General features: G+C 37.2%; 1 protein-coding gene across 1 annotated transcript in view; it reads left to right on the top strand.

Annotated features, from left to right (window-relative positions):
- Positions 1-3,490: 3,490 nt before the first annotated feature.
- LOC124167766 (beclin-1-like protein) overlaps positions 3,491-16,747 on the top strand; it is a 28,445-nt gene continuing 15,188 nt past the window's right edge. Inside the window, exons 1-3 of the mRNA XM_046545780.1 lie at positions 3,491-3,793; positions 3,944-4,104; positions 16,563-16,714. Of these exons, the coding sequence (XP_046401736.1) occupies positions 3,682-3,793; positions 3,944-4,104; positions 16,563-16,714 (425 nt within the window). The 5' untranslated portion in view covers positions 3,491-3,681. The remainder of the gene's footprint in view (positions 3,794-3,943; positions 4,105-16,562; positions 16,715-16,747) is intronic.

The following is a 16,747-nucleotide window of genomic DNA, read 5'->3' as shown; positions in this document are numbered from 1 at the left end:
GCTGGCCATTTCATGTGATGCTATCCCATCTGGCAAGAGAGTGGCCCACCAATGGTTCTCACTCTGCCGTGGAGCAAAAAAAGTTTCATCCTGGGCAGCCTTACCCACCCATGAATCAAAACTTACTTCTGGTTGAACCACATTGGTTACCATTAGTTATAAGAAAGACAATCCTAGTTTTATGCCTCCAATTTTTCATTTTTCCATGGTAGCAACCACAAAATAAAGAAAAATAGTATATCTCCCATTGTATATGGTGGAGTTGGGGCATGTGGTCCACACAAGGTGACAGCAATCAAACTAAGCCTCTTAACCAATCATCAATTTTCCTCCTACTATGTTTTCAGAAGGTCTATAATCTCTCAATGCTTTAAAATTCTGCTTTTATCTCATTTATTCATGTTTATTCCTTGCTCCCTCTTCAAAATTTATTCCAGTTTTCACTTTAAGTTTGTGATGCTATAACAACATGTGTACAACAATTCTTTTCTCAGCCATGTAGTAGATAATGGGCAGGGGTATGAAGATTCAATTGACTTAATGGATTCCAGATTTGATTGAATCTATCGATGCAAGATATCATACTATCAATCAAATCACCCTACTTGCGAATGTCCACACAAATATTACAAATCAAAGTCTCCCGACTTTCCAAAGTTTAAATGCTGTTTTTTTCCATGTTTCTTCTCGTCGTTGTTGTGATGGAGACAACAGAGCCTCCTGCATTCCAGCAGGCATCCTCAGGTCAAAGTGCTTGATGCCGTATCTTGGCCGCCCTTAAATAGGCAGCCCGGTGTGTTGTCAGATTGGTCACCATGCGACCAATAACATGGGGATGTGGGGCAAAGTGTCTTCCACGTGCTGTGGATTTGATGGCTATCCTCTTGATTGAAATTGTGATCATGTTTAGATATTTCAATTGCCTCTGGAATGAGCCTGGGAAAATACTGGGATTCTCTGGCAATAACTTTTGTCTATTCCCAGTTGATGTCGTGCCCTTGTTCACACAAAGTATGCTCAGCCACAGCTGACATTGTGTTTTTCAATGCTCTTGTATGCAGCTGTACTTCACAGCTCTTCCAGTCTGCCTGATGTATGACATTCGGCAACTGCATTCAATGTCTTCCTAGGCATGAGGGGAGACAAGATCCTTAAGAGTTGGAAGAAGTTCCGCCATCTTCTAAACCTAGCTAAAGTGTGCGGTAACGTTGAATTTTCAGAGGATTCTCGCGATCTTTTTGTTAGTCCCTGCCACATAGGGGATTGTGGCATAACCCGCTGCCTTGGGTTTCTCCATTTTGGGATTTGGTGTCTTACTTTGGAGTTGTCTTTCTTTCTTTGCTGTCCTTTTGAGGGCCATATCACTGTGGTATCCATTGTTAGCCAGGGCCACCACCAAATGTCTTTTTTCTGAGGGAAGTGAGACTCGGTCAGAGATCTGTGCACTAATGTTGAGATTAGAGCTGCTTTCTGAGTGGGGTGGTGGTATGAGGAGGCGTGCAAGTAGCGGTCCGTACGAGTCACCTTTTGGTGGACTCTGTGGCCATTTCCATGGAGACTTTCTCACAGAGCTTTCCATTACGTTTCTTCATCACCAGTACGTCCAGAAAGGGTAGGCTGCCATCCTTCTCCACTGCCACAGTGAACTTGATTGAATCATGTTGGCTGTTGAGGTGTCGTAGAAAATTCTCCAGTTCTTGTTTTCCATGTGGCCAGATGACGAATGTGTTATCCACATATCAGATGTAGAGGGCCGGTTTCTTTTGGTATGATGTCAGCACCAAATTTTTAAATTCCTCCATAAACAGATTGGCGATTACAGGGGACAGTGGTGAGCCCACGGCAGCGCTATCAATCTGTTCGTAGTAATGGCCATTACACAAGAAGAATTTCAGAGGTAATGTTCCACGAGCCTGGGAAAATCCTTGGGTTATCCGTTGTCTATGAGCTTCTCCACAATATTGATGGAGTAGTTAAAGGGTACATTGGTAAAAAGAGATATGGTGTTGAAGCTTACTGGCAGATCTCCATCCTTCACAGTAGTTTCTTGAAGAAGTTCAACGAAGTGCGTTGAGTTCTTCACAAAAGATGTTGTGTTCCCGGTGAAAGATTGAAGTGCCTCAGCCCGGTATTGAGCCAAGTGGTAGGTTAGTGCGCCGATCAGTCTTGAGTGGAATGCTTTCCTTATGGACGTCCGTAGAGTTTTGGTGGCTTGGACACTAATGGGAGGAGTTTCCTTTGTACTTCTGCAGGTATGAAGCAAGTTTTGATGATACTCCTGGTAGATTGTATATTTTCCACAATTTCTTTATTATATTTTCCCAGTTTTATGTTTTTTTCCTCAGCCTTTATTATTCGGAATAGACATATTTACAAATGATTAAAATATTACTAAGTGATGCAAAAGATAAAGAGCAAATGCAGAAATAGTATCATTTGAATGAATTTTAACATTTCACAAGAATCGTCTGAATGACTATTGGGAATAGCATGCTCAAGTAGGTATTGAAGATTAATTCTGAGGATTAGGAAATACAACCATTTTGGCTTGATTTCTTAACAAAGATGGTTTTTCAGAAATTAACAATTGCCCTTTCCAATAATTCAGACAGTGAATATCCATGACTTTCCAGGTCTATTCTTTGGAATGGATTTGAAACTTAACTGTCAATACTTCAGACTGACTGTGCTAAGAGAATATTTTCATGTGTTTTTCATTAACACATACATGTCTTTACTCTATTTTCATTTTTAAGCTATTTATGAGTTTGGTTTCTCTATATGTTTTGGCAGGAGTGCCCTTGTGGGGTGCAGAGTGGGCTTTTGATATTTTTTGGGGAACTCCTAAAATTATTTAGGTGGGGTTTCAAATCAATGTCTAAAATTATTGGTGAAATGGAAGAAGAGAGGCATATTGCAGCAATTAGGTACCTATTAGCCATAGATATATACATGTTAAGTTTTGGAAGAGATTATTATTAAAGTATACCTCAGCAAAAAGAAAGTTGGCGGAGTTAGGAGGTACTATACTATTTGGTGATTTCTATGGGTGAATAGTTGTATGCAAATTTGCCCATTATATTAATAAGCAAAATTGATATTGATACCAACCAGATATAAAAATTTCTAAATAGGAGGAACTTTCAATTGCGTCTATTCTATTGCAAAATTCGATTAAAGCTCAGCACGAAATACGTGGGAGATTAATTTCTCACGAACAGAGAATTCCACAAGAAATCCTAGCGTTGGATCGCATTCATTTCCAAGCTAGCATGGAAAACTTGGACATCATCGTTGAAAATATAAAAAATATTTTAATTTCAGCAAAGATTATAAAGTAGTGGAAACAGAATTAGAGAGAACAAGAACTCCGTTTGATTTATGCAAGCGTAGGTAAACATTAGGAATTACCACCATTGACGCGATTAAACCGTCACCTTGAAATATCAGTTAACAGATGGCGTACATGTTGAAAATAACACAGAATCAGCTGTGTTGCAAGCAGTTGCGAAGGGGATTAGCGGGACTAGCTGATCTCCCTGGGGGAGATAAAGAGCTCGTTGACTGAATGATGAAGGATCCAAACGAATAATATTTTGAGTTTTGTGTCTTCCTTATTTAGTTTGTCTCCAATGCGTCTGCATATTGCATCTGTTATTTCAAGTAACAGGAAGTGAGGAAATGGTCGAACCAAAAATTACTGTGAATTTTCTTTGCCAAAGATGCCTTCAGCCATTGAAATTGGACCCTGCTTTTGGCAACCTTGACCAACACACACTGAATGAGCTATCACGTTAGTAAAATTTCCTATTATTTTGCATTGAAATAGTTAAGAGTGTTAATTTTTCTAGGTTCTTTGCTTATAGAAATGCCCCAAGCCCAAAAATGCGTCGTTAATATTTAGATGGGAAGATTATGAAATTGCTTGCTTTTCTCCAAATAGTGCCTATTTACCCTGCTCCAGATGTCGATTTGGAATCACAAGCAGCTAGTTTAGATCACTACATTCCTCCTTTCCGACTGACAGACTCGAGCAATGCAGCAAGTGGATTTATGCTAATTGGGGATGAAGGAGAGACAGAGAGCCTCAGTCATCATGTTAAGGTACTTATTCTCAGCTTTACTAAACTTTGTTAGCATTTCGTCCAGAGTCATTTGTTTTCACGAAACCCTTGTGACATGATAATGAATTATTCAGTATTAATTTCATTTCAATGAGTCATCTATTGGCCAACTCCGGATAGCAGGCTTAGAAAAGAAATAATATAATAACGGTTTGCTATTCCGTCGTTAAATATTTATGGAATGACTAAAATTTCTTGGCAAACACTTGATGGATTATGCATGCAATCCTATGAAGTTAAATGCTTTATATATTGCAAATAAATGAAAGTAGTTGTGTGGGAACTAGTATAGGATCTTGGATCATTTGAATATACCTGTGGTCCGAATCAGTCATGGAAGTATTTTCATTGAAGGAAAATCGAAATATCCTCGTTTACAATTTCACTATGGAGAAGTCTTTTCAACGCCAATATATGAGCTTTTGTGTCCAGTTTTACATATACCTATTATCATTTCGGAATGGGTATGCATGTTATTGATCAATTAATTATTAGAATATCTTTATGCATAGGGTCAAGCATTTGATTTGAAATTAATAAAAGTTGGTATTCAATACCGAAAGGTATACATATACTCAGATGTCACCCAAGTTTGATTATCTGTATTTATTATCACGTTCAAATGGTAATTCATTTTACTATAGATTGAATGGGTACTTGGTTCTTGATCACTCACTCCAAAGGCCTGGTTTCATAATACATTAACATGTTGTACATGTCAATGTTTAAATGCATGGAGAGAAGTAAAATATCTGTTCTTTGAATTTGTACAATTTCTGTTCTGGTCTACCAACATTGTGTATGTATTCACAAATTAACTCAATAGGGTTAATTTATCGTGTCACCAGGTCTTTGAGGACCTCAATAAAAGGTGTTAATTCATTGATTAAAGTTGTTATATGATGCAGTGAGTGATTCTAGTCGGGTGCCAACCATTTGTACACTATTCGGCCATATTTTCCCTCCCCTTTGTCATCCTACTAGGGGAAACTCACTTATATTATGGTTGCAATTTTTTTGGAGTGACTCCATTACATTAATGAAGGTGTAAATGTAATGTAGTGTTTATGAGTGTATGTTTTCGGTTTTGAGGGTACATATTCAGTATTAACTCATTGCAGTGGGGAATGTAGATCACATGTTTGAGGAGGTGGATGCAAAATCAATCTAATGTTAGGTTAAGTTGTTTCAAAACGGGCATCCTATGTTTGGCTCATGAAACTAAATCTCATTTTGTTTCCTTATTTTCCTCATTTTTTGGGGAGTGTCTGGACTCCCTTCCTGACTTGTTTATGTCCCTGACCCTTTTTTACATGATCCTATTGCGTTAGAATAATCATGTTTACATAATGCATTTACCATGCAGGTGATATGTAAAAACACTCACCGATCAAAATTGCCGTGAATAAACACCCAAAATTTTGCAAATTCATGAATTCTTATTTGAATTTCTAATTCCATGAATCTATCTGAGCATTAGTCCCTACACCATCTTGGATGGGTGAAGGCATCATGCAATCATAGCATTAGAAGATGGATTAATGAAATCACCTTCAAGATTGCATCATTTGAACTCCCCAAGTCTGTGTATGTGTGTGAATAAACGTCCACGTTACTGTCCATCTTCTAATTCTCAGCACTCACTGTTGTTTTGGTCACCCATGCATCCACTCTAAAAGTGTTGGCTCTGCAATATTCCATCTTTTTTATGTCCATACCATTTCCTCCTCATTTTGTTTATTTCTGTACATTTTCATGAATTTCTTCCATTTCTATTAATTCTTTCCCGATTCAAACCATTTACATTTATGGTCATTAGAAATGTTTCTGGCACTTTTTGATCAGCGTGGGTTGACACTGGTATGGGAAATAAATACAGTTGAGGACCTCAAATCCAGAAACCCGGAAAACCCGAAATCCAGAGCGTTTGAAAATTCCTCTGTGTAGTGTTTCGACTAGCCACCTCGTGGCACCACTCTCCAAGCCTTGTTCTGAGATGAGTAGGAATTTAGCACATACTATGGACATACGCTAAGAACCTTATCAGGGACACATAAGGATATCAGATATCAAGTACAAGAGCCTGAGCACATGTATAAATTAATTAATTTACTAAATATGGGTCATTCCATGTCAGTTCATCCAGGCATGACACCCACCGACTCGGATTTTGATGAAACTTGCCAATTTTCATCCTTCCATGCTGGAATGAAACAGTGTAAAATATTTCTTGGCTATCTCTAATAGTTTTTTTTTCACGACCATTTGAAGTTTGGGTGAAACTGCAGTTTTTCAATGAATGTGGTCTCCAGAGGCACTTGTACCTCCAGAGGGAAATAATTTGTCTCAGCCATAGTTTTCATCCGATTCTTATGAAAATTTGCAGGTTTACTATAGAAGTCATGAGGATTCCAAAAACTAATTGAAAAATATCCTAAGGAATATTGGAAATTCTCTAAACTCGTATGTTTCATAAGATTTTAGAAAATTTTGCGTCAAACACATGGTTCTATAAAACATCAAATTTTTACCTGAGGCAATATCTGAATCAAGCTAAATTATTTTTTCTAATATTCTTTAAGGTATGACCCACCACCTGTAAAAATAAAATTCATGGCTTTTTGCTTGCTTTGTTATTAAAAAAAATGTTATGCAAAAAAAATCCCTTTTCACGACTCTGGTCGTCAGTGTTGGGTCCTCCTTCAAGTGTGATGAAATGCTTGTGTTAACTGTTTTCTATATCTAAGAAAATATTTACAACATATATCTAGTGCAAAATACATTCAAAAATTAAAACATTTTTTTATGTGCAGGTTGTTTTTCTCCCAATAAGAAAAATATATTTTTGAAATAGAATATTTTAAGGAATTCATAGCACTTACCCATCATTGCTGGGGAAAACTTGATTGTTGCTATATAAAACACATCAAATACAGGATGCATGTTAATACAAGTTAACTTTCTCCATTTTGTATTGACAAAAACCTCACGAATGTGTTTTACTTCATTAATGTTGCACAACTTATAAATGAACTATCACAATATATAGTCACTTTTGTCTGTGCATCAGTTTGTAGTTAAATAGGATAGTATTAAAGGTCTTCAATGGGGCCTATCTCTGAGAAAGCTAATATTTCAGTTACACTAGAGTTTCATTTCTTTCCCAGTAGTGGTAATTCCAAGTTTTCCTTTTAAATCCAACAGCCGTCGGTTCACACGTTCAATGTCATTCTCCGATAAGTAATGCATTCGTCCTGAGCCTCTTGTGGTAGGAGTTTCCACATAACAAATAACATTATTTACAGGAACATTGCAAATATCTTCTTTCTCTTTTGGCCAGTAAAATGATAAAGAATTTCACTTTTATATCACCTGCATCAACATCCTTTGACATAAGTAGCCCAAAAAACCAGTGATTGTCATACAAGCAGGCCACAAAAGAATTACCGTATAGGCGTGTGTAAGAGGCGCACCTTTTTTCCCAGAAATTGCAGCCGAAAATGAGGGTGCGCCTCTTACACAAACTTATAAGTGAAGAGTGCGGAAGGAGAGGTCGAGGGGAAGGAGCGCGATCCCTCCATCTTCGAAGCAACGAGGCTACGAGCGAAGGAGCAAGGGACGAACACGTTCGATCTTGCATGTGACGTTGTTGCCTTCAAAGCGAAGGGGCGAAGGCGCAGCAATGTGATATATGCAGTTTGCATAGCCTAAAGTTTCCAGTCCGTCTCGTCTTGTTTGAATGCGCTTATGCTACGCTTGTTTCTTCCGAAATTGTCCTGTTTGGACTATTTTGAATATTAGTAGCCTTGTTGTAACTATAAACCTTTGTGTCAAACAATTAGAGCTTAAAAAACTTAAATTCTGTCAGGTATGCGTCGCGTTAGATCTCTTTCTTTTTTTTGAACCTCGTGCTTGTCATACAATTACTGAAGGCTATCGAGATATCTTCGGGCTCAGTAGATGACTCGCCAAGCATTTGGCCTCCAGAAACTGGGAGATCGATCAAGGTCAGTTGGTGAGACGGGGTAGGGGTGAAACACGTTTCCATTGTTCCCCTGTAACTCGATATTATCCTGTGGGGTCTCGGAAAGGAAAAAAAAATGGCCGAGGCATTGGCTGATGGAGGGCCGAGTGTGACTCCATTAAATCTACGAAGTGGTTATTATCCTACGGCGCTGAGATTGCCCCTATTGTTGTCCAAGCTCTTGGGAAGGTTCATGCTATGTGCCTGTCGTGTTTTGCCTTAAAATTTTACAGGGCTGCAATTCTATTGCAATACTCCTGCGAGAGCATTTAGACAAAATTGTTCGTGAATAGGACAAGCATCGTAGAGCAACGGTGTATGCGAAGAGAGGATCGGAACTCTTTGTACTCCCTCTTATGCCGCTATTACCGCCGCAGTTATCAAAATTTCCTATTTCAATTAGTATTAAAAGAGGGAATTTCGATAACTTTTGAAATTCCAGTCATACATCTGCAACACCGCGCCATAGTATAAAAAAATGCCGCAAATTTTTTTCTTCATAGCTTCGATGCTCAAAATAAGGGTGCACCTCTAACACGTGTGCGCCTCTTACACACGCTTATACGGTAGTACAAGTTTTTGTCAAAATTTCTTCCCAACTTGGCTTTATCAAGAAATTGTGGACAGAACTGTATGTGGTATCAAACCTAATTTTTTTTGTCGCAATAATGTATAGAAGAGTGGTAGCTACGAGTACCTGGGATTGTTTTTACAAGGTACCAGTGAGTTTCTAATTGTTGCCGAATCATTGATCATTGTTCTTTTTTTAAAACGTAAAATGAAATTTTATCCACTTTGTACTTGCAGAACTCACACACCTTTTCAATGGAAGTCATTGTATTACCCAGATCCCGCTGAAGGCTTTCTCTTGTAAGAATGCACTTAACTGTTCCACCTATCTCGTCACATGGAGATATCCCATGACTAGTTGAAAAAAAAGACCAAGAAGCATGCAAGTCAAAGTCCAGGTGATGATGGCACAGGTTTATAAAGTTTTTACAGTTCTTATATTGGCCAGCTCAACCATTACTGAAATATTGCACTTTCTTTACTTCAAGGAACTTTTCCTTTAAAAACTGAGTGACTATTTTTTGCATTTCAAATACGAAAGCTATATCATGTTCTAGATGGTCACAAAATGCACACAAACTTGACACACAGAGATCTTTCTTCAGCTGCCCACGAGTATAAATTACCGCTGGATGTAGGGAACAACCATCCTCATTCCAGTGATGACCCTGAACCTCATCTTGGATTACATAATGGTAGTTTTCACTGAAATCCAGCAAAACAATGGCTTCATCTGGCTGTAGGTTATTTTTTAGTTCTTTTAGGTATCTCGTCTGGGATTTGTTTATGAAGGAATGTGGGAGAAGTTTTTCCAGATTGTTCACCAGACTATTGATGTATTCATCCAGAGTCACTGTTAACCTAATTTATTGGGTCCGATCTGTTGTCACCCATTGTATGTCACTTCATCTTCAGGGTCCCATTCCTCAAATTTACTTTTCAGATGCTCCTTCAGTTTGTCAGACATACATTCTGAACAGTGCCGTAACATGCAATCCCTGTTATCTTTGGAACATACCAAGTAGTCAAATAGGTTGTTGTAGGTCTCCTCTATAGAGCATCCGTGGAGAAGAAGTGATGCATTCTGATGGATAGCACAGACACACACAGAATGGGTTGCAGAGGAGCCTGCCAACACGCACCATTTAGGCCACGACCGACAGAATTTTGAAAATGCTATTTTTACATGTGGGAATTCAAATTAAAAAGCTGCACACAGCTCATTTAGGTTACTTTAGAAGTAACCTCTTTTGCTTGTGGACATTTTTGGACACACTCACCTTATCTTTCATTCCTGGCATAAGGCGTGAATACTCGTAATTTTGGTAGAATGTCGGAATTAAGTCCCCTGCAGTTTGTTCTATGTTTTTGCCCCTCCTTGGATCTGGTATGGCTATGATGCCTTTCATTCCTAGAATTCCCTAGCATGCCGAATTGTATATTCACTAGCATTAATTTCGGTGGCTACTTTTTTCAAATCCACGAAGTCGGAGCTGGTGTTAGTAGCTGAATTATCTCTTGCTGACTGCCTGCTGTCACCAGTTTTTCTTTTAGTAACCCAACTAGCATATCCATATCACTCGCTTAATCAAGAACTTCTGAATCATACTCTGGAAGGAAATCTTTATCCAGTACTTTGAAAACCTTTTTGTTCAAAGTAGAACAACATTCATGAGGTAAAAAACATTCGTGAAGTTTTTTGTCAATACAAAATGGAGAAAGTTAACTTGTATTGACGTGCATCCTGTATTTTGATGTGCTTTATATAGCAACAATCAAGTTTTCCCCAGCAATGATGGGTAAGTGCTATGAATTCCTTAAAATATTCTATTTCAAAAATATATTTTTCTTATTGGGAGAAAAACAACCTGCACATAAAAAAATGTTTTAATTTTTGAATGTATTTTGCACTAGATATATGTTGTAAATATTTTCTTAGATATAGAAAACAGTTAACACAAGCATTTCATCACACTTGAAGGAGGACCCAACACTGACGACCAGAGTCGTGAAAAGGGATTTTTTTTGCATAACATTTTTTTTAATAACAAAGCAAGCAAAAAGCCATGAATTTTATTTTTACAGGTGGTGGGTCATACCTTAAAGAATATTAGAAAAAATAATTTAGCTTGATTCAGATATTGCCTCAGGTAAAAATTTGATGTTTTATAGAACCATGTGTTTGACGCAAAATTTTCTAAAATCTTATGAAACATACGAGTTTAGAGAATTTCCAATATTCCTTAGGATATTTTTCAATTAGTTTTTGGAATCCTCATGACTTCTATAGTAAACCTGCAAATTTTCATAAGAATCGGATGAAAACTATGGCTGAGACAAATTATTTCCCTCTGGAGGTACAAGTGCCTCTGGAGACCACATTCATTGAAAAACTGCAGTTTCACCCAAACTTCAAATGGTCGTGAAAAAAAAACTATTAGAGATAGCCAAGAAATATTTTACACTGTTTCATTCCAGCATGGAAGGATGAAAATTGGCAAGTTTCATCAAAATCCGAGTCGGTGGGTGTCATGCCTGGATGAACTGACATGGAATTACCCTATACTATGAAGGCCAGATATCCAGAAAAACCAGAAATCCAGAAGCTTTCTGGATTTGAGGTCCTCAACTGTATAAGAACCTGCATTTTTCTATTTTTGGTCTATCTCCTACTTCTCAAGTTGTTCTCAGGGCACATCAGTGGGATTTTGCATATAAGTTGATGATGAACCTGCTGAGGGGGAGACTGCACCTCAGCCACCTCCCCTGCTCCTTGCATCAGCCACGCGTGGCTTGCTTTTATTTACACTCTTGTGATCAATTCCTTTGCTCAATATGGTGTTCCCTGTGAGGAAGATTGTGAACTGGAACTGCAGTCATGCACTCATGAAAAATGGGTGGCAACTTTCGTATTACATATTTAATTTGAAATTTTGAGGATAGTATCGGAATAAATTAAATTATTTACAAAAGGCAGCTCAAAAATACCTGAATTACTGCTGCTGTGGAAAGTGGAAGGATATAAAAAATTTAAAAAACATACGATTTGAAGATGGCTCTAAGAAAGAAAGCAACATTGAGGTAAAGGAGTGTGACCAATTTGAAACATTGATTTCAGTCAGAATGAATCTCTTGGAATTTCCAGACGTCGTAATTTCTACATCCAACAGAGTACAAATGTGAAAATGAAAAAAATTAAATTCACTGGGTATTAGATTCAAGTCAGATTAATACCAGATAGTAGCTCATTGCCTCTTGATTGCTTGTATTCATTAGTTTATGGTGATGGTTTTTAGCCATGATTTTTTTGCGTCATCACTTTTTGTGAAATTCCACACAATATCCCAATATTTGGGATCATGCAAAATATTATTCTTCCGGGCAAAACTTACATCATTTATTGCAGGGTTGTTACTGGCTAATGATAGTATTAATTGATTATTCAGCCTACAATTAAGTGGAATATATCTATCCAATTGTATAATATTACACTGTTCAAAATCCGAGATGATCAAGGCATTAAGTGGATCTACGAGGGTGGCTTTTTTTACCTCTGATGGGCCATGAACAGATGATGAAGTGATTTATTAAGAATTGTTGTATTGCTAAGTATTGAGCACCTTTCAACGTAATGGCCTCCGTGATTGTGGGATTCGTCGATGGTACCGCGTATGACTTCCAATTAATTATTCCTTTTCCCTGAAGCTTATTGTGTGTTTGAAAACGCTTCCCTCCTGGCCACATCTACTTTTCAGTGTAAAAATCAAAGTCATAAGGTCGGCATTGTATGGTGGGTAATCGAAAATATCCCATAGAAATTGCTCAAGGAGCGGTTGGGCTGCATCAGCGCTGGGATGATTTTTGATGAGCGATTGGAGGTTGAAAGAAAACCGCCCTCCTATATAAAAACACCAGTCTTGTTAAACAGGTGTATATATGAATTAACGTATGAAGTCCATATAATAAAACCATTCACAGCTAAAAAATGCTGTACATTACATTAGACTATTTAGGTTTAAAAAATTGTCGATGATATAAAATGGTTGCTTTTATCTAGTGGGTTTGGTAATGGGTGGGTGGTTGTAATCAGGGAATTTTAAATGACAGGATGCTATAAAATGGTTGCTTTTAACTAGTGGGTTTGGTAATGGGTGGGTGGTTGTAATCAGGGAATTTTAAATGACAGGGTGCTATAAAATGGTTGCTTTTATCTAGTGGGTTTGGTAATGGGTGGGTGGTTGTAATCAAGGAATTTTAAATGACAGGGTCCCCACTCAACCTTGAAAACCTTTAAACCGTGAAGTATCCGTGAGTTTCGTACAGTGGAACCTCGTTAAAGCGAGTACGGGCTATAGCGAGACCCCCGCTATTACGAGATATAGCCGATGCACCGTCAATTGACCCTATAATAAGCATGTTAAAAAATTCGTTTTTACGAGGCCCTTTTGGTGTTGGCTCTCACCTTAGCGAGGGTTTCATCGCCGGAAAAACTTACATCAAGACTACTTAATCTCTGTAATTGCTAGCGATCTGTTAGAAATGAAGTTAATGGAGTGTTCAGTCTCAAATTTATGTGGTAAACTGTCGTTTGATAAATAAGTAGTTAATTTTGGTGAAAATATTGTGGAATTAGCATTCGCGAATGCTTGATCTTCTTTTGTTCCTCGGGCGGCAGAAAGCAGTCGTCAGCATACCCGCATGTCCATGAGTTGCATGAATAGAAAGCATTTGATGGCAGACACCATGGCCAAGAAAACACCAAACAATTGGTCGTTGCTTGAGTAAGGAAATATAGTGATGCAAATAAACATCACCTTTTGTCTGGATTTATCCTTACGTTTATCAGATAGAAATTTATCTGTCACCGCACCACTCTGTTCCTGTATAACTGTTCACAACAGGTATACATATTGGCTATTATTTGCTCCACCTCCGGTAAAGCGACAATTCGCTATAACGAGTGTTTATTGGTGCACCGTGGGGTGTCGTTTTATCGAGGTTGCACTGTATATTGTGAAAAAACCTGGAAATAGCCGTGAATTTCATCATAAAACCTTAAAAATGTCTCAATCTTGATTTTATGATCGTAGAACAACGATTGACATATTAAAAGAAAAATGGATATTTTGATCATATTTCAAGGTTAGTCAAGCGCAGACATGGACACGGATTCATCTGCACACGGATATTCAAAGCAAAATTATTTGTCCGTATGCTATGCACCAAAGCCGGAAGACTGGCAACCAAAGTGTTCATGAACACTTGCAAAAATTCAGACTCTTCTTAACTTCCCTGGCACCCTGGTCCCACCATTTTCTCACTCACAACCTTTCGCCGGAGCTGAATTTTGCAAATGTTATGTGACGTCAGAAGAGATAGCACTTTGATTGCTACATTTGCATTCACGGCGTCACTCGCGTTTGTTAAATTTTTAGTGAACGTGAGCCAATGATTGTTACATGATCAATATTTCTGCCTAAATTGGTTTATCTACAAACCGTAAATTTGTAGAAATTTAGACCATGAAAACCTGGAAAAAACCGTGAATTTTATAATTTAGATTGAGTGGGAACCCTGAATGGGTCAAGGAATTCTGGGAAGAGGGAGGGAATGTTGTTTTTGGCATCAGGGAAAACTTTGTCTTGGTCAGTGTTCGCACTGAAGCTCTATTACGATTAGTATGTGAGCCCTGATTTTGGAATCACTGCTAATATTTTTTTTAAATTTTTTTTTAAGCTTCACCAGAGTCATACGCAAGCATGGAACAAAACAAACATCTCTATATAATAAAAATCAGTAAAGCACTATGAATCAAACAATGAGTGAATCAAAGGAACAGCCATGTTGCCATCTGGCTAAGGACATATGTCTTTGACCTGGGATGATGCTTTTAATTTGCCTTGTGAAATGAATAAATTCAATAGAAAACCTATGCACTCATTATTGCAGGAAAATTAAGACTGTAGTAACATCACATTTCATAGCATTTTTTTTATATTCTATTGTCAAATAGTTATTACGTTTTCTTATGTCTAACAAGTTTTAGGAGCAAATTCTCTGCCCCTGCTCTCAGAGTCTTACAGAAAATTTTATCCGAATGTGAGCTACTGCAAGAGATTAACTTTGCAATATACTGTTCTTCTCTACATTAATTTTTACAGGGCATGTTTTAAAAATAATTTAAGAATTTTGTATTTCTTTTACTCTCTTTCTTTGAAAAATGTGGTGCAATTGTTGAATTGGAAACAGAGGAAAAGTGAGGGAATCCATGAATCTTTTAACAATCTTGTACTGAATTTCATGAGATTTTCGGCTAAATATGAAATAATTCAAGCAGCTATAAATGTCTATGCATTGAACGTTTTTCCTCAGAACATATTACCAAGGTTGTGCAACAACCACAACATAATTCAAATTCAGCAGTAATTGCTTCTCTTGCACCAAATTTCATTTCTTATTTCATGTCTGAATATTCCTCTTCCTTAATACTATGATCAATAACTGTTAATACTGATGGAAATCTATCATTTGAATACAATTCAAGGACCCATTGATCAGTGGGATAGCCGGGAATTTTATTCGGGGGGGGTCCAGAATCAGGGGGAAAATTTTAGAAAAACAGGGTACATACTTAATAGAGGGTTTTAAACTAATTTTAATTATTTTCATAATCGAAAAAACTTCATTTGTCAAAGAAATCATTTGTAAATTCATGATTGTTCAATATTCTGTTTTCCATCATGAAGGAAAGTAATTATGATTTTATATTTTGGGGGGAAAGGTTCCGGACCCCCGTAACTCTCCCCTTGCTACGCCACTGCCATTGATAATAACAAAAAAAACTAAGTGCATCTTAATCCATAGAACATTAGTATGTAAGAAGCTTTTAACTTCCTCCTTCAACCACAGTAGTATCTTCATATTGTCAACATCCATTGACAATTCCAGTTAAAGTCAGTAAATTTTCTTGCCCAGAGTTCTGTGGATATTAATATTTACCTTGCTTGCTTTTTACAAAAATTACATATTCTTGTTTACCTCAGCATTACAAAATGTGACTTTGAACTTGCAGAAATTCATATTATTTATTCCAAATATTTTATTTGCAAATATTTTATTTGCAAATATTTTTTGTTGATGTTAGCACGTGGTCTCCCATGAAAAGAGGCGAGTTAACTTCTGCAATTTAGGTAAAAATAATTTTCATAATTTCATTTTGTTTTTCTTTCAGTTTGGTGTATAGGTACTAAGTATTTATGGACATATTACATTTTGAGCATTGAGAAACTATGACACAGTGTAGAATATGATGAGCCCATGGTCTTGGGTTCATAGATAAGTGTATAAATCATTCATTTTATAGTCCTTCAAGCTCCTATACTCTTATATGATGTTAAACCTATATGAGGATTGTTGGACAGAGCAATAAGAATGGTTTGCCATGTTGCATTTCAATCATTTTTTTTTCCCAAATAAATTTCTCTCCATTGTGTTTAAGGTCTCTGTCACACTGTCCTTTGTCATTACCTTCATTGTGTACTTTCATTTTGTTTCAAAACCAATGGAGCTGTTGTGCTGGTGCGAAATTTTAATTTGACAATATGGCTCTCTGTACAAAAAACTATGGTGAATTAGATGTACTGTATGCAGTAATGTTCATGGTAAAAAAAAATATTTTGAATAGTATGCTGAAATTGTGCATTGATTTTGCTACCTTTTTGTGTCTTCAAATCCATTATTTTTGCTGTCTTAAAGTTATTCATTTGGTGATGACTTGTTTGTTTTCTATTTATGCATAGCAAATTTTCACATGGCTTCTTAAAGCTTGGATGAATCTCTTTCAGGTGACTGCTGGTCTGTTTGATATCCTGTCGAACACATCAGATGTTGATCACCCACTATGTGAGGAGTGCACAGATAGTTTGCTTGATTTGATGGACCAGCAGCTGCGATTGACAGAAGATGAATGGAATGATTACAATGAGTACCTTAAGAGGTAAATTCTGTGCGATTGAAGTTTGAAAATTCA

This window comes from Ischnura elegans, chromosome 11 (genome assembly GCF_921293095.1).
Source record: "Ischnura elegans chromosome 11, ioIscEleg1.1, whole genome shotgun sequence".
NCBI classification, from domain to species: Eukaryota; Metazoa; Arthropoda; class Insecta; order Odonata; family Coenagrionidae; genus Ischnura; species Ischnura elegans.
This window is presented reverse-complemented; position numbering and strand designations above follow the sequence as displayed.